The sequence below is a fragment of the Spermophilus citellus genome, assembly GCF_964194105.1.
Source record: "Spermophilus citellus genome assembly, chromosome: 15".
NCBI classification, from domain to species: Eukaryota; Metazoa; Chordata; class Mammalia; order Rodentia; family Sciuridae; genus Spermophilus; species Spermophilus citellus.
Genome location: NC_138195.1, coordinates 82,303,362 through 82,322,599, shown reverse-complemented (window position 1 = coordinate 82,322,599; position 19,238 = coordinate 82,303,362). Strand labels below are relative to the sequence as shown.

The following is a 19,238-nucleotide window of genomic DNA, read 5'->3' as shown; positions in this document are numbered from 1 at the left end:
AATTTAAAATTCAACATGTTGAGAATTTTAGGTATTTCCTATTGAATTCAAAATTCTAAATATTTAAGATTATACACTGCAAAGATAATTGTTCAATTCTTAAAAGTAATTTATTATCTTCTTAAAGGCAAGACCTTTAACCTCCAGCTGAGAGCAAATGAACTCCCAGAGCCATTAGGGACCCCGGCAGGAAGCAGGGGAGCCACTGTGCTGTTGAACCCTGGAGCACAGTTCAGGAGGCAGCAGATGCAGAGCCGTCCTGGCAGATAAGACAGGCCTGTGCAAGGTCACTGCCAGCCATCACGGGAGGGGCATGAGTTACTGAACTGAGACCAGGCAGGAAGTCAGTCTGTGAGAGGGTGCAGAAGCGCTTCTCAGGGTTCCTAAGAAGGGGAAGGTACTGTCAGTTCCTGCGACCAGACACTAGGAATTATGAACACATCTGTGTTCTGAGGGGAAGGAGGCCTAACGTGGTGGTATGGAGAGCTATGGGCGGCCTTGTCAGTGTGGCTCACATCTGAAAAGAATATTCCATCCTGAGGAAGTAAATGCAGGCAGTGCCCTTTGGTATTTGAGACTAATTGGCCAAGAAATCAAGTCTAATGCTGATCACTTGCTTCATGCCTGGCTGGACCTTCGAAGGTATCATCTCGTTTAATAAGACTATGAAGCAGCTGTCGCTGGTACTCTCTCCCCTGTTTGTTTTATAAATGAAGAAGTTGGGACTCAAGAAAGGTAAAAGAAAAAAAAAGAAAGAAAGAAAAATTCCCATAATGCTGCACAACTAGCAGAACCTGGATTTGAGCTGAATTATTTGACTCCAGAACTAGATTTTAACCCCACCATATTACACTACGCAGAGTTGTGTTTGATCCCCTTACTTCAATACAGACAGGAAGACAAAGAAGGGCCATTGTAAGGAATAGGAAGTAAGAATGTAACTTGACCATGAACGGGAGGTCTAAGGAAGTAAATTTTATAAAAAAGTTTGATGGGTCAGGATGGAGCAAAAGTAAACAGTGATGAGTGGGAAGTTCCATGCAAGGGTCATTTCTGAAGCTCTGAAACATCTTGAGCGTTTTCCAGATAACACTAACTAGTCTAAAGATACGAGGGGTAGAGCAGTCATTCTAAGAGCCTTGGTAGGCTTGGTGACCAGCTGAATTGACTTTGAAAACTGACTATAGAAGTCTGGATTATTTCAGAATCAGAGAACTCAGGGGCAGGCCCATGCAGATTGGAGGTGATTCAGATCTGAAAACGTTTAAAGAATCAAACTTGATGAAAATGCAAATTGTTCATTATCCCTTAAAACCTTTAGCCCAGTAATATTCATAGTCCAAACAGGATGACTGCCTTGGAGAAAGCCTGCATTACTCACAAACTCTGCTAATCCGAGGAGGAAGGAGGGAGAAACGCAGCTTGAACAGGCTAGCTTGTCCTGAGCCCTGTCTCAGTGGAGTTCTTTGTCAATGGGAGACAGCATAAGGGTCCTTCCCCACTAGTGCTCAGGTTGGTCTTCAACTCTATTCCTATCATCGTGGACAGGACAAGAGCCACCAAGCAGTTCAGAGCCGTCCCCAGGTGTGTTATCGCAGGAAATGGCAGTGATGTCCCTGGCTCACTCTTGGCAAAAACAGGGATGAGTTACATACAAGACACCACCAAGCTCAGCATGTGACTTGGCTTTTCAATTAATGCCCAGGTGCTTGTTAAGGAACACAGGCCCTTGTCACAGCAACTCCAGTAAGTGAAGACCTGTCACCTCTGCAGCACGCCTCTCCTACCCACCTCCACCCCAGGGTGCTCAGGCAGCGAGCCCACAGGACAAAGAGCATATTTTCAGTTAGCATTCCTTCTGTTCTGCTACTGTTGTCAACGTGTTGCTTAGTACCCTCACCCTCTTTGTTCCATAGCTGTGTTGGGAAATACATGAGTGCACTCACCTTATGATGTAGACAAAAATCAAGTGCAGGAGTTACCTGGGTTCAAATCCTAACTCAAACCCTTCCTACCTCTGCAGCTTGGATCACTCATACCTCTTTCTCATCTGTAAAATGGGGTGAAAACCTATCTCACTGAGCAGATTCAATGTGGTTAAGCTGGTACAGGCTCAGCACAGGCCTGCCACATAGGAATTGGGCAATAAACACTGGCTGCTATTGATATTCCTGTGTTGCTGCTTAAATAAGAGGTTTTAATTTGATACCAAGTTTAGCAGATATTAAGTCCTGGCTACTTGAACCTGAAGGACTACCACCTGTATTTAATTATCCCACAGAGCTGGATGTCACTTCAACTTTCATTAAAAAGACTTTTTAAAAATAATTTTTAAAGGAGGGTTATATTTGGATAATGCCACTTCTGTAGTTTGATTGAGAAATGGATCTAGAAACTGGACATTCTTTTAGTGTCCAGATCCTTTCTTTTCCAACATGCTCTGATGTAGAATTTTCTCATATTGAAATTCACCTGTGATTGGGAAATAGTAGCTTCAATCACAGTTGGAGGAGAGCCCTTGTATGTGGCAGGTTGTGGAAGCGCTGAGCGACGCATGCCTCCATCTGGGCATAGTGACGCTTCTCCCACCACCGCCCAGTCAGGTATCTCTGGGCACAGCCCTCCTGTGAGTGCGGCTTTGAGAATGAGTCCGACCACGCCTGCCTTGAGTGGCCAGCTGTGCCTGCGCTCCTTGTTTCAGGTGTGAATTGGAGGCATAGCACCTGTGCTGTTAGGAGTTCTTTGGGTTCAGTTATACCTATATTCAAGGTGTCACTTATTAGTAGGAACAGTGCCAAAGGGAAATGTCCTATTCTATTGTAGACCTTAACGTCATCCACTCCAGAAAATAACTGCACAGACATGAGGAAGTCTCTCAAGACCAGGACCTTGGTTTTCTGTGTAAAACTTTCCAAAATATGCCAAGCAGAGGGGGGAGGCTCTCAACCCTAGTTCATTCACTTCCCGTGGGTCCCGCCTGCATAACCAATACTCTCAGGGTTCTCAAGTACCTATGATGAGGTCCTGTTTCTTCCACCTTCTTCAAGCTCAGGATGTCCTCTGTGTTAGGTTCAAATCATGGAAGAGACATGAGTTGGTGCCTGCAAATAAATTGGAGCTCATTCTCTCCACAAATGTTTATGCCTTTTGTGTACCTGTGCAAAGCATTGGATGTATGCAGTGGTGACTACTGTGTGAGGGTGAGAGCATGACCAAAGTCAAGGGGGAGGTAGACCTGATGCAGCAAAACCAATAAATGTATCAATTGGAATTTTTATTCACAAAGGAAAAAGTAAGAATGGCACTGTGAGAACTCTGGCCTGGAGAACAGGGAGGGCCTCCCCGAGCTGGCGATATCTAAGACTTTAGGCTTGAAGGAGGAAAAAGAGTCAACCCAGTCAGGTTGTGGGTAAGAGCACTGCAGGCTGAGGGAGCATTGGGGATAAGAACCCCCAGGCAGGGAGGTGCTCCTGCTTCTGTGAATGATGACAGGTGACGAGTGACAAGGTAGGAGAAGGCAGCAGAGTGATCGCAAGGCCCCGGGAGTTGTGGTTTTATTCCGAGTTGACACTGAAGCCAAAAGCAGGATATTGGAAGTTCAAATTATGTTCTTTAAAAGAAATAAAATAAATCTCTTTTGAAAGATCCACTGGGTGCCAAGTGCATTTGAAGAAGTCAAGGGCAAGAGCTGGAAGCCCACAGTGGGGGGCATTGCAATAGTCCAGAGGAGCTGAGGTGGTGACAGGGCTGGGATTGTGGCCATGCAGAGGGGGAACAGTGTGCTATATGAGAAAGCCAGAGGTTTTTGTGGGGAGCAAGAAGAGGAAGACACTGAGAAAGACCCCCCAATGCACTTTCGGTGCCAGGTCTCAAAACTAGTCTACATGTCCCTTTCCTTCAAGGTTGTATTTTCCCTTATCTGCAAAGAAAAGATACCACATCTCTCCTCCTTTAACTAGTTTTAGTAAAGCTTAGGGCCCCAGGCCTTCTTGATTCTGACGCCATGGCCTGAAATCTCACAAGTCACCATTTATTTTATAGCCAACCAGGACCTCTTCAGAAAGTATTTATTCCAGACCAGGATCCAGCATCCCTGGCTCACCAGGTCACACTATCTATGTAAGTATCTGCTTCCAGAAGGGACATTTGTGGGGCAGCTAAGTTTGGGGATTGAAATAGCAGAATGGACAATCCAAAACAGAAGCTAATGCAAAATGATTCATCTCTGTTAGAGATCCAGTGTTCATTTTGGTACATCAGCCCTCCAGGTCATATTTTCCTTCAGGTGATTCAATTTGTATGTGGTCATCAGATCACAAGATGATTGCAAAATGCAGGACTTATAAAAATTTTTTTCAGTGCTGAGGATCAAACCCCGGATCTTGCAAATTATAATGAGCATCTCCTCCAGTCCTGGACTTCTAAAATTGTCACACCTAACTTACATACAGATATATATGGATTAATTATATATTTTTATAACACTGTTGCTGAGTATTCTTAAATTCTGACATCAAAGATATTTAAATATTTAGTTTATTAAATAGGCAGTTCTTGGTTTTAGCCATCTGGGAACCAATTTCTTGACCATCTGTTTGAGATTTCTTTCCTTTCCTGTAGTAAATTAGAAAATTATTTTTCAGGTTTACACATTTTTATATTTAACAAATTCTGCACATAATTTTTCTTAAGCTTTAGATTATTTAAGGGGGGAAAAACCTGATTAACTGATGGTATAAATTGGTAATTCACTGGAAAGTTTTAAGGTCTTCACATTTTAAACAAGACATAAAATTTACTGGCAATAGTTTCTCAAGAAATGAGACTGCAGAGTAACAATTCTCTCCATTTAACTTTACTAGGCAAAAGTAGACAACGAAATCCTGGATTACAAGGATTTAGCCGCCATCCCCAAGGTCAAGGCAATTTATGACATTGAACGTCCTGATCTCATTACCTATGAGCCTTTCTACACCTCAGGCTATGATGACAAGCAGGAGAGACAGAGCCTTGGAGAGGTAATAAATTCCTGGTGGTTGCAGGATGTACGCAGTTCACTTTCTTTGTAGTCACACGTGCAACAACTGATGTTTGGAGTTAAAATAAATCAGTCTTTTCGACTGTCTTTTGTTTGTGGGTTTCCTCACCAGGTGCTTTAAGGTATTCAAAACCTGTCACGTGATCTCTGTCCCAAGGGAGGTTACAGAGGTGGGAGAACCAGTGAATTGCACATAAAACAGCAGAGTCAGGCTGGGACAGAAGCTGTAGAGTTGTCAGGGAAGACTAGGGGAGGGAGGGTCTTCTGGGGGTCTTGACCTTCAAATGAGCCTGAAGTATATTCATGGGGACCTTGATGAGAGAGAGCATATCTTCGAAATTTTGGTAGCTACAGTTTTCAGCATCTTCACATAATCAGAATGTACAAGAAAAGAAAAAAAGTAGAGATTGTGGTAACAGCAAAGTACACTGGGATGAGGTGAGATCTGGAATCAAATTACCTGGGCTCCACCCAGGGATCACCACACACTGTGGTCTGACATTGGATTACATAAACTAATCGATGTAGAGCAGTTAACAGAGGGACAGACGTGTAAATGTTCAGCAAATGGCAGCTGCTACCATTATTACCTGTCCTCCTGGGGCTTAGTGGTGCTTGGCCAACAGACACACCCCACTGCTGGACTACAGCTTCACATCCCTTGGGCTCCTCCCTCTGGTCTTTTTCTCCTGGCCTCTTCAACTCATTCTGTTTTTCCCTATTTATTTATGTATTTATTGGTGCTGGGGACCAACCCCAAGGCCTTCAGCATGCTAAACACATGCTGTACCTCAGAGCTACTGCCCCAGCACCCCTTCCCACTTTAGTTTTAAATTGGAATCATCTGTAGACTAATTGAGTCCATTGAGGGAGATATTAACCAAGTAGTTGCCTCAAATCAGCCAAAGTTAAATGAGAGTGGACAATCACGCAGTGTTTTCAGGCTTAAATGAGATAAAGGAAAAGCATATTAGTATAGTGAATCTGTTTAATTTGTCGTCAGTTATACACAGATAATATTTATTGTTTTATAATTATATTTACATTGATTTATATTTATATAACATTCCTCCTATTTATTTTCTAATTGGGGTTTTATTCCAGATCGTAACTCTTCATTGCCCTGGTCCATTAAACCAGAGGTGACATCCATTTTCATGTAATGCCACCTGGTGGTTACTTTTCTGTATTGCATCTGTGGCCACTCTCAAATGCAGTTTGATTGGCCTGGGCTGTTGAGTTGCCATTGGGCAACAAAGAGTGTTGCAAGGTGACCTAAGTGATCAAGGGCAAGGAGAAGTTCCCGAACAAATTACATAGGGGCTGGTCTTAGAGCAAGTGGATGAGAATTTGTTAATGTTCAAGTCATACAACCAAGGAGGAGCTGAGTTTTTTTATGGTGGTCTGTGTTTCCAAGTAAATCCATTTTGGGCAGTAAAACATCAGGCTCTTAAGGATTAAGGCTTTGAAGTGAAATTTTCAATATTTAAAATCAGACTGTGGCTGGACAAGGTGATGCACATCTATAATCCCAGCTATTCAGGAGGCTGAGGCAGGAGGATTGCAAGTTTGAGCCAACCTTAGCAACTTGGCAAAATCTTGTCTCAAAAAAAAAAAAAAGTCTGAGAGGTGTAGCTCAGTGGTAGAGTACCCTTGGATTTAAGATTTAATCCCCATTGCCCACAAAAACAAACAAACAAACAAAAAAACACTGACTCTGGTATTTACTAATCCTATATTTATGAACCATATGACTGAGAAAATGTCATACTTCAGTCTCCTTCCCTGTAAACTCAAGGTAGAAAACAATAATTGCTACCTACCTCTAAAGTCTTTATATAAGGATTAGGTAAGGTATTTAGATTAGAACAGTAATTCATACATAAGTGCTCAACAGAAATTCTAGCTGCTCTCAGATTCAATGCCATTACCATCATAACCTGGAATGGTGACCTAAGGGTTTCTCTGTGGATGGAGGATGTCTCCTGGAACAGATATCAGATATGTCAAACTCTCCCCAACACATGGATCTTGCAGGGAGTCAACTTTACAAGTTATTCTATTATTTATTCCATTCAATATTAGCACTTCCTTTGTAGAATCCATATATAGATTTTAGAAACACAGGAGTAACTTTGAGTTCTGCATAGCCCTCCACCTGAGAGAGTGGATCCAGAATGCATCATCAGAGCAGGAGCAGAGCTAGCTTCTCCACAGGGGGCCATCCTTGACCAGCAAGGATCCCCTAGAGATAGGCCATAGTTTCAGACATTACCATGGGGCCTGAGGAAGCTTGTAGTGCAAGAGAGTCTGCCATGTTATTGTTAATGTGGGGAAAAGATCAAATTCTAAAACTAAGAAATCCACCGCTGACATTGTTCTTTAGAATGCTCATTTTGCATTTCATTTCTAGTTGAAAACTTTTTGCATTTTTATTATAAACATTTTATTTATTCAGAAAATATTCACTGAGCACCAAATATGTGGCAAGAGCTACTTTCATCACTGGGAATGGATTGTTATAAACAGTCCTTGCCCTCATTGAGCTTGGGAGACAGGAAGTAAACAGATACACAGGCGAATTCTACAGGGAGGTAGTGTCATGAAGAAAAATGAAGGAAAGTAACAAGAAAGAATGCTGGGGGAGATGTTGCTGTTTTACACAGGAGGGTCACAGCAAGTGCTGTGTGAGGGTGACTTTGAACTGAGACCTTCATAGAATAGAAAATGGGGGTGAGCCCTGCAGGTGTCTACATGAAAAGCCCTGGTAGTGGAGGAAAGAAAGGTCCAAAGGCCTTGAGGTGAGACAGGACTTGGCCTGTTGGTGGCCCTAAGGAAGCCTGTGTACCTGGATGATTGGAAGCCAGAAGCTGCGTGGTGGTGAAATTGGCCAGGCAGCCCGGACAGGATACCACATGCCTGGTCATCACACTCCTACCAAACTATTTTTAGTGATTGCCAAAGTTATAATTTAGTTAAAAACATGTTTACAAAACCCCATGTTTCTGTAGATGTTATAACTCACACAGTGGAAATCTGGGTGTAGTTTGAATATATAGGGAGAAATAATTCCATTTTGTCCAGTTTGATCACTTAAGACATCAATATGTTTATTAAGTTAACAATACTATTAACAATATATTTGTTAAACCATGACTCTTGGGCAAAAAAATGTGCACTAAAATCTCTCCCAAGAACTTTATCAGAGTTTACCATGGGCCCCAGTAAATATTAAATCTGAAGACAGGGATGGGTAACAGATGTTGGCACGTGTATTTGGGATAATGTTCCCAACTACTCTGATAAGCAAATCTAATTAAAACTGGTAAAAAATATTTTACAACATTGTGACTTTGACGTCTCTTTTGTTGTCCTAGTCTCCAAGGACTTTGTCTCCTACTCCATCAGCAGAAGTAAGTATCATTTTGACCATTTTAATGAGTGAAATTTGCAAGTGGTTTGGATCTTGCCTAGACTGGAATTTTTTGAAAAAGAACACAACACATAAAGAAACAAAAACCGAGATTATAGTGGCATAGGGATTACATACATGTAAGGTGGGACCTTAAAAAACAATACATTTCTTTCTAAATGTAATCTGTGGAGTAAAAGGGGCCTCGTGTTAATCTGAATTTGTACCTTCAATAGCTAAGCGAATGTCTGGAGGGATTGAGGCCACCATCCAGTGTGGGGCTCTCTGTGTCATCTACACTTAAGTTATCTGAACCCTAATGCACTGGGTCACCTGATGAGGCCAACAGTGGTCATAGTGTCGTCCACAAGCAGAACCATCTTCCAGAAAGCCACTTCTTCTGGTGTAAACTCAGTGTTCTGGTCTTAGCATCAAGCAGCTTTCTGGATACTCTTTATAAAATCCATCATAGAAAATCTCTATAATTCAAGATCGTGAAAAGTCCATAATATTTCCATGGTTTGTGGGTAAATACTGTGAGCAACTGATTTCTAGTACTGATCTAACAATTATAACTGAATTTATGAAGAACCAGCTTCAATTATGGACTAGTTTTAAGACTGAAGCACATCTTTTGGGGGCTTTTTGTGTTGTCATTGTGTTATTTTAAATATATATTGTATATTTTATATGGCCAAGTAAATCAAACCAAAGTTTCCTTGACATTTGCTCTCCAATTTCACAAAGCTACCGCACTGAGATTTTAATTCAGTCATTCATGTGTTCTTTTAAGTTTTTTTTTTTTTTTTAAAGAATGTGCTAATAGAAGCTTCACAGGACAACAAACTCCTGAAACATAAAATACTTTTTGTATTCTTCCAACTTTTTTTGGAAAGTTTTATATTGCATTTGTATATATATTGTACCTATCACCCAATATGTCCTTTTCTGGGTTTGGACATGGGCGACATTATTCTATCAAAGTGATATGTCATCGTTTCTGAATTATTCTCCAATTGTTGAGTATATAATACCAATCTTTGCCTTTATGGATGGTGGTATTTTAAAAATCTTTGAATTATTACTTTTAAAGATCATTTAAAATTCTTTCCCTGGAATATACTTCCCAAGGTGAGGAGTAGAATTACTGGCCTTAAGGCAATTACCAACTTGTTCTCTGGGTGTGTCAACTTAAAATGTCACCAGAGATAGTGTTACAGCTTGGGTCAGTGGTCAGAACACAGGACAAGGTTAGCATATGGATGCCCATTGGATGGGAACCCCTACCTGTGCTAGCTATGCACTTGTGTGTCTGACTGCTTGGAACCTTGTTTTTACATTAGTGGGGAATGAAGGCAATGCCATGCTCTTCCTTACCATTAGGAAGATCTGACATAGGTGGACACGCTTTGTAAAACTGAAAAGCACAATATAAACATGGTCATAGGGTTTATGATTTTACATCTTAATTTTTTAATAATTACAAGAACTGCAGGTTTGAACAAAATGCATTAGACACAAAATGCTCAGGTGCTTACATATTTATGGAATGTGACCCTAAGAAGTAAACACCAACAGGTAGCCAAGATAACTCCCCAGCGATGTTGGCTATGGCCACGTTTTGTTGGAAATGTGCATAGGTAGCATCAAAGTATTTTGCCCTCACTCTTTCCCATGCTTTGTTTCCAGGGCTACCAGGACATTCGGGATCGGGTGATCCATCGATCCACCAGCCAGGGCTCCATCAACTCCCCTGTATACAGCCGCCACAGTTACACTCCAACCACTTCGCGCTCTCCCCAGCATTTCCACAGACCTGGTAAGGGCCACAGTTCCCAGTATCCACCTACATGATAAGCTGTTATCTCTGTGTGAAATCCCTGCCATGCATAGCATATTGAAAAATCTGATTGCTAAGTATTTTTGATCCTCTCCCATAACAAAAAGAAAACTTATACTCAACTATATTTTGTGTTATATCTTTTCTTGGAACTTCAATCATTTTATGGCTATATTCACTGTAATTTATTAAATTATATTTTGACAGTGAAATATTGGAAGCAAAGGAGATTTTTTTTCAGGTGTGATAAGATTTTTGTCACTTTGAGACTTATAATGAAGATCTCCACCAGGAAGTACTTTGATATGCTTTTTAGGCATCATCTAAAATCCAGTATTAGCCATCTATTGACAAAAGTTTAGAATACCCTCATCTAGGCACCTAGCATTTCTAAGCATGTGTGGCTATGTACCTTCCAGAAAGAGGACTCAGGCTTGTACTTTTGAGATGCCTCCCAACCCTAAGATTTTGAATCAAACTTGGAATATACAGAAATCTCAGGGATATACCACAGTAGAAAATGACACGTAGTAGCAGACTTTTAGGTTGCCCTTTTTCTGCAGAGAATTTAGTTCCTATAGCTCTTAGTGGGGTCTGATGTGTGTAGCAGAATGGTGATCCCAGGAGAGATCCAGGAAGCCCCGAGAAAGCAAGTCACAGGGAAGATGTTAGCCTCCAAACAAACCTGGGGATGATGTTGTACATTTATGAAGACTTCACAAACCCATTCAAATCCTAACTTTTTAAATAACACAAGGAATAAAACCAAAGGAGATTTGCAGAATGTGATAAGATTGAAACTACTGGATATTTCAGTAATGTATCAATTTCTTTAGGTTTATCTGTATTTACTTACTGAATTATGTTAAATGAAGTAAGTTAAATGAAAGTTTTCAGGAAACGTCTTCTCTTTTAATATGTAACTACATTCATTTTATTCATGTCTTGGACAAGGGTCTCCATTTAAGTCTTTGCTCTCTGGGCAGTGTGAAATCCTTCATGCTGTACCCTGTAGATGTACATATACCAAGACCCTTGAGAGCCCAGCTGCGGCACTTTTGGAATGGTATGGGGGCTGCAGGGTAATCTTCCACACACCCCTGAGCAGCGAGGGAGTGGTCAGTCAGCAACACTTGCCCCCCAACCCAACTCCCGTCCTGACTGAGCACTGGAAAGTCTTCATTTCTTCCAATCATGGTTCTGATGCCAGGATCCTTTGGAATGTTCTTCTTCCCTCCTTTCACAATATGCTACAAATATGCACATTCCAAGTGTTAAGCTGGTATTTTTGGAGCCCTAACCATTTAAAATGAAACTCAAAGGGTATTTGTGATCTGAGTATAACACCCCAGTGTATCCACCCCACAAATTCTGGGTGCTGGATGATGTCTTAAATCGCCCAGGTCCAGGTCTAGATGCAGTGATCCATTCTTTCTCTGAGATGCTGCTTCCCGACCCCAGTGACGCCAGCTCTCAAGAGCCAACCCCACTCTGCCCCCTGGGGAACACAAACGGACTTCCCTTCTGTGTAGGTGAAATAAAATGTAAAACTGTAAAGTGGGATGAGTTTGCAGCTTGAAAAAATAACACAACCCCTACACAAGCACTTCTTTTCACGTTTTTTGAAATGACTGTCATTTTTCAAGTGCATTTCTGAGGGCTCCATTTTGTCGGGTGCTTTTTATCAACCGGTGTCACTGAGTCCACATGCTGTGCCCAGTCCTCGCTCCACAGTAGCTGGCGTCAAACTGCCAGAGCGTGTCCTGGGACCATTCCTTCTCACCAAAGCCATTTATTCTGAGAGTGACTCTGTCCACCATCACCTAACCCTCTGCAGGTGCATTCGTAACTCGTCTTCCTTCCTCCTTTTCAGACTCCTGGTTAACACTTTTGTCCCCCATTGGAACAGTGCCACTTTCCCTGCTCCTGTGTTAATTTCTGTTCTTCTTTTCTGTTTCCACGGCCCTGTCCTGATTCCCTGCCGCACAGAGCTTTTGTCTCCTGGTGTGCAGAGGGTGTCCCACCCGCGCACCAGCAGCTTCAGCTCCACCCACAGCGACTCCCGCCCCAACCCCCCCTTCCGACACCACTTCCTTCCCCATGTCAAAGGTAAGGAGGCAGGCCTCGGCAGGGCCACCTGCGCTGCGTAGTGGAGATTTATTAGCACCCCGGCAAGGCTAATAAGCTACATCTCCAAGACTTAGAGCAGCCACCTAGCTTCTGACCCTCCAGCATGCCTGCGTGTGTCATGATGGTACCCAACGATGGCCTTAGAACTGGCACAGCAGCTTGCATTTGGAGAGCTGTGTCATTTCTAAGGGCTCTAGATGAAGAAACAGGAAGTATATTTAAGACTGTATGGTTCGTCATCTGCCACTTAGAAAAAACAGGTATATTATTATTTTGTTTTTGTACGCATCAAAAGCAAAATATAATATATACTTGGGGTATTTTCCTGGGTTCAACATGTGATACATCTCAGCGAAACCCAATAGTGTGTAGTAACAAATGTCTGAAAGTCGTGTTTCCTAGGATAAGCAACTGAACTATATTAACATGTTTGGGCAACATAACATGATCTGTGACAACATAACTCCGCACCTTTGCTTTTAATTTGTCCTGTTTCCACGTGATGGAGAAGAGGCTCTGCCTTCTGTTTCCCGTCCCCGCCCCCACCCCATTCTTCCCCATTCTTCATTGTGGCTGTGGTTCTGCGGAGTCCTGGGCTGGGGCCCTGCACACACCTTGGGGGAGAGGAGAGCCCTGAAGAGGCCCATAATTTAATTAAGCATGAGCTCCCACAGAGTGGCTAACTTGTTCTATAATCTTGATTTGAAACAAGTTAACAAGAAAAATAGCACAGGGAAGAGGAGGAGGAGGAGGAAGCAAGCTCCATTGTTACTCTGGGTCTTAGAACTTTCTAAAGCAGGGCTCCCGTTGCTAATGCATCTATTGACCAGAAATGTTTTCTAGTTTCCTGGACTTTCATTGTCAGTCTACTCAAGCTTTTAGATTCCTGAGTGATTGAGTCCTAAAGTATAGATGTAGTAGGCTTAGTTATCTTATAAATTTGCTATTCCAGCATTTTCCATGCTTTGGAAATAATATTGCTGACATGCTTACTGAAGACACACCATTTGCCATTAGTACGTTTTTTGGAAGGCACAGCACTTTCTAAAATCTTTGACAGATTATTCAAAACTATTATTGCTAATTAGTATTTTGGGGAGAAATTATTATCCATATGTCAAGATGATACTTCAGCAAATGTTTATAAAACCAGAAGGAAATCAGCATGTATTTTAAAGAGAGTTTAATAAAGCAGCCCTTGGCCAAATTAAGACTTAGGTTATTTCTGGTATTCAAGAAAAAATACATTTTTGATTCATTAAAGTGTAGATTTCCTAGTTTGGTTATGGCATGTTTCATCTTTCAGAGAGATACTTTCTATGGAATGAAAAATGTCATTGGCCCTGAAAAGTTACACAAAGTGTATAATATAATACATGGCAAAATTTCTGTGACTAGCAGTACCCTGTGTCCCCAAGTGGTCATGTAGAGAGAGGGAAAGCTCGAGGTACTGGAATCAAGGATTTAAATCTTACTCCTTTCACTTGCTGGCTCTGTGACCTAGGGTTAGGTACTTGCCCTTTTGAGTGTTATGTGCCTGGTCTATACATCAGGAAGGATACAAGCCCTCATCGGGAAGATATGAGCTGGAGTGCCCCGTATGTGGTTGGCATGGTGCTGGAAACACTGCTGACTGCCTCATTCCATTCACTCTTCACAGCCTCCCTGTGAAGGCATCCCGGTGGGAAGACCGTGGAGCAGAGGCCCTGGCTAAGCAACTAGCCCAGGGCCCATACTAGGAACAGGCATCAGCCAGCCCAGACCCCAGCCCCTCGCATCCCTAGAAGAGCTTGTTCCCATTAGGTGCACGTGCTTCCCCATAAATAGGTGCAAATAAAAAATTTTAAGCAAACCTTTATTTTTCATCTCTTTAAAACCAGAAAATAAAAATTACATTTCTTTGGAGGGGCAGTATTGGGGATTGAACCCAGGGGCGCTTAACCAGTGAGCCACATCTCTAGCTTTTTAAACACTTTTTATTTAGAGACGGGTCTCACTGAGCTGCTTAGTACCTCACTAAGTTGCTGAGGCTGGCTTAAAACTCATGATCCTCCTGCCTCAGTCTCCTGACCCACTAGAAAATTGCATCTTCATTGAGGCTAAAACAAAGAATCGTTCTCAATCATTTAAGTTACAAAATTATAATACCTCTGTGTGCCCAAATGGTTCAGTGTTAAAAAATGTAGAGATGCATTGTTTTCTGTTTTCAGTCTGATTTTGAAGTTTTCAACACAAATGTTGTCTAAATTATAAAAAGCTCTTGACCAAGAGGAATTAGCGTGACCCTGAACACTTACACTTTTAAAAACATCTAATGATCTCTGCTTCTTTCTCTCATTGTCTTTTTATTAAATAGATGCCTATATTTTATTCACATGAAACAATTTATATACTTCTGATATAAATATGTACATAACAGTATATTCTTATTTTTTAAATCAGATGAGCTTTTTGCTAACCCAGCAAATAAAACATGGAGAATTTGTATAAAGATATCGCTTTAAAAGCCTAACATATTTGGCTAAATCCTTATTATTCCAAGGAATTATTTCTTAGTTATTGTGTCGATTTACATGGAAATTTAGCACTTGGAAATTTCAGATGGAAGGAAACTTACAACCATTTGAGGAACGCATCTAAGAGATCATTCAAATAGGGTGATGTCTCCCAGGGGTACATTAACTTTTTATTTTGGAACTTGTGATCATGGGGAAGTTATTTTTTTAAATGAATGTGAGATTAAAGGTAGGGTGTCCATCTCAGGAACATGTTGCCAGAAACAGAAGGGACCCTTGCTACTCTGGCAGCAGGAAGCCCAGCCTGCAGCTGCCCAAGTCCACTTCCTGGTCCTTGTTTCTGATGCATGTGGCCCAAGCCCCCAGAGCTCACTGAGCCGAGGACATGTGCATGGGTGAGAAGCTGAGATGCATGTTACAGACTGTGTCCTGCTTCCCCAGCCATTTTCTGTAACATCCATCTGGTTTTATTTCTGTTCTGCAACCTTCCTTGCAGCCTCATTCTATGTTAGTATGTCATCATTGGGCCATTTGGACTACTTCCTGACTAGAGATCTGGAAAAAAAATTTTTTTTTCACTTTGTTTCAGACTTTGTGCAACACTTGCTGAGTTTCTCTTCTTTCCCCCTTTGAAATACTGCTAAATATGACATCCTATGGCCGGGAAGTATAAATTGGATTTGTGAGCAGGAGGGCTGCATAGATTAAGTCTCTTGGAAAGGAATTTTTCCCACTTTACCATAGATATGAGTTGCTATGATGCAAATACATATTTGACACGTACTGGGGAAAGGAAGTTCCTATTAAAGTTTTAAGCAGGAATTGGCAATCTTGCAACTGTCACAGAATTCTAGATGCTGCCAGTATGAAGGTTCCCTCCACATGTGCATTTATACTTTGGAATATAAGCATGAGGAGGCCTGAAAGCTAGGCAGTGTAGCTAGCAAGTTCCAGCATAATCATGCACCTCCATATCTATTCACTTATCTTAGAATTAGTCATTCAGGCTCTCCTGGTCCCCAAAAGAATAACAAAGTTGAGTAAAGCATTTGGATTCATAAGTATAGTGAGAATCCTGCCAGCAAACGATCTACCAAGAGCTAGAAAATTGGCTTGTAAGGCTGACAAAGAAAAAGCTTAAAGTTAATACCAATATATAAATAGGTGTGTGTGTGTGTGTGTGTGTGTGTGTGTGTGTATGTATGTATGTATGTGTGTATGTGTGTATGTATGTTATAGGTTCTCATTGCAATAGCTAATATCATTAAAACTTAGAATGGCCTAATTCAAGGACTTAGTTAAGGAACAAACCATCTCTGAATGTGATGTATGTGCTATCATATGAGAGGCACATATATTAGTGTAGTATTTATAAACAGTATTATTCTAACTAGCAGATGAGAGTGGCTATGATGATAATAATACCTTTCAAACATGATATTTCATCTGATGCTTCATATATCACTTTGCCCAAGTATTGAGCTAAGTTCAAAACCTTGTAAGGTCTTCATGAGCTAGGGTAGGGTTGAAATTAAATATTTACAGAGAAGGTCTTTACTTTAGAAAAGGAAGAGGCCTCATCAAGAGAATTTTTCCTTTGCTTTTAAAAAAATCTTCCCCCAGTTTTCCATGCCTTTCAAGGGCTCAGATTTTGGTATTTGGCAACACTATCTATTCAGAGACCTCATTCCCTGCTGAGCCAGTGTGGTGCTTGAACATTATATTGTGCAGAGTCTCTGAGATGAACATATTGGTGAACCATTCTCTACCTGGTGTTTAAGAAGGTCTTGTCAGAAGTTAATATTACTTATAAACACTTGACTACACTAGTGTTTTTTAAACAACGGAGAGATCAATGATTACTAAAGATCACACAAATAAACAGCTACACCCAACTGTTGCCGACATGCATCCCCAATCCACTTCCTGGGAATGCAGGCAGCTTCTCCAAGATCCTTGGAGTCTTTAACCTTACCCAAGAAGTGATGGGTGTCTTCTACTGGCACCTGCCAGCTGAGGATCTTATTGGTAGATTATAATACTTGTACAAATACCTATTTCTAATAACCTTCAACCTTTGTGTCCTGCATATGCAGATATTTTTGTATGTGCATGATACTGGCTAATAATTATCAAAACATATTTAAGGAAATTTCATCTGATTGGGTATTACAACCCAAACCTATGAGAACAAAATTCCCCTACAAGGACACTAGGGTTAAAGGTAAAGGATTAAAGAAAAAAAGTAGTATGGCTCAGGACCCAGAAAGAGCCTTCAAAAGACAAGTTTAAAAATAAAGCCAGAAAGTAGAGACCCTCTGTGTCTTCTTTTGATAAGAGCCCCAAGAATTACTTTGTTTTTCAATTATCAATTATTTTCTAATATTTATAGAGTTAAAGAATTTTTCTGCAGTAGAATGATTAAATTGGAGTTATAAGAAATAAACTTCAATGGGAAAGTCATAGAGAGGTGCTGTGCTGTTGGGATCCCACTGTTGAAAAACAGCATCTGGCTTTCTTTCCTTAAGAGATCAAAGAGATAAGCTGGCTGACCCTGCAGTGGTGCCTCCTGAATTAGGCCAGTAAACAGCTGTGGGGTGGATGAGTTGCCCACTTCAGTAGTCCATTCTCAGACACTTGTTAAGCACTTACACAATCAGCTGAGCCCTGGGGAGGACACCGGAGACCCAGTTCTAATTCAGCCATGGGTTTAACACAGCATTCGCTTCTCAATGCAAGCCACACTCTGCCTCTATTTTCACATGTATTTTTTTCAGACATGAGCTAGTTCCTGCTCTTTGGGAGAGTGAGATTAAATAAAACCACGTTTGTAAATCACCTCATTTAAAAAAAATGTTTTTTTTTTTGTTTTGTTTTTGCAGTTCTGGGAATGAGTTCAGGTTCACTCTACCCCATGAGGTATATCCTCAGCCCTTTTTATTTTTTACACTGAGTCAGAGTCTGGCTAAGTTGCCCAGGCTGACCTTGAACTTGTGATTCTCCTACCTTAGCCACCTGAGTAGCCGGGATTACAGGTGTGTACCAGGACATTAGCCTTTTTTTTTTTCTAATTTGTTATGTATGACAGCAGAATGTATTACAATTCATGTTACACACATAGAGCACATTTTTCATATCTCTGATGTTACACTTTAAAATTTTTTAATTCTAATTTGTTATGTAACATTAGCTTTTTAAAAAATATTTTTTAGTTGTAGATAGACACAATATATATTTATTTTATTTATTTACTTTTATGTGGTGCTTAGGATCAAAATCAGGGTCTTGCACATGCTAGGCAAGTTCTCTAGCAAATGCTGATCTACAATCCCAACCCCAGTACATTAGCTTTTTTTTTTTTTATTTATTTTTTGGTTTTTAGGTGGACACTATATATTTCATTAATTTATTTTTTTATGTGGTGCTGAGGATCGAACCCCAGTGCCTCACACATGGTAGGCGAGTGCTCTACCACTTGAGCCACAACCCCAGCCCCAGTGCACTAGCTTTTTAATGAAGTTTTTTAGTAGATGAAGTTTGGGATGAAGCTTCATAACTTTTAGAAGCTAATATTTAATTTAAATAAATAAGTCAACATTATAATATTGGGAACTGGATGCTAAAGTGAGGGGGGAAAAAGACAAAAGTCTGAAATCTCAAAAACCTGGGATTCTAATAGCCTCAAATAGAAATTTGAGCCAGTAGCAAATCCAGATATCATATTTAGAATATCTTACTACCCATTGGGTACAGGTCTGGGCTCTAGTTACCTAAAAATGTCCATATTGAGGAATTAAAAACTATTTGCCATATTTGAAAACTCTAACAACTCTTTCACACTTTTCTAGTGAGATTTAGGACAATTTAATATGAAAACACTGGCTAGATATCTATTTTCTGATAATCTACTTAAAAATAGCATCAGTAGGTAAGTAAATTGGACTTCATCAAAATTTAAAACTTTATGCTTCAAAGTGCACTATCAAAAAAGTGCACTATCAAAAAAGACAACTTAGAGAATGGGAAAAGATGTGCAAATATCTGATAAGGGACTTGTATCTAGAATATATAAAGAACCCTTTAAAATAAATAATAAAAGTAATTAGCATAAATAATTTATTAACTTGTCATAGCCCTACATCTTCTGGTATATTCTTGGGACAAGATATTTGTCTATAGATGGGGTTGGAGGAAAAATAAGGGTGGTAGCTAATCTCTTTCTGATGTTACACATTCTATTCATATAAGCAGTTCTCCCCTGTGGTCAGAAGGGGAGACGGTCCAAGTGGCACTTGGGACTTT

General features: G+C 40.7%; 1 protein-coding gene across 14 annotated transcripts in view; it reads left to right on the top strand.

Annotated features, from left to right (window-relative positions):
* Positions 1-19,238, top strand: part of ABLIM1 (actin binding LIM protein 1) — a 274,277-nt gene that overhangs the window by 235,498 nt on the left and 19,541 nt on the right. For 8 of the 14 annotated variants that reach the window (XM_081268068.1, XM_081268066.1, XM_081268056.1 and 5 more), the window contains 5 exons: positions 4,042-4,119; positions 4,863-5,018; positions 8,416-8,451; positions 10,140-10,269; positions 12,280-12,399. In XM_081268068.1, coding sequence (XP_081124194.1) covers positions 4,042-4,119; positions 4,863-5,018; positions 8,416-8,451; positions 10,140-10,269; positions 12,280-12,399 — 520 coding nt within the window. The remainder of the gene's footprint in view (positions 1-4,041; positions 4,120-4,862; positions 5,019-8,415; positions 8,452-10,139; positions 10,270-12,279; positions 12,400-19,238) is intronic. The other 6 variants (XM_081268061.1, XM_081268059.1, XM_081268058.1 and 3 more) reach the window with 1 other exon arrangement.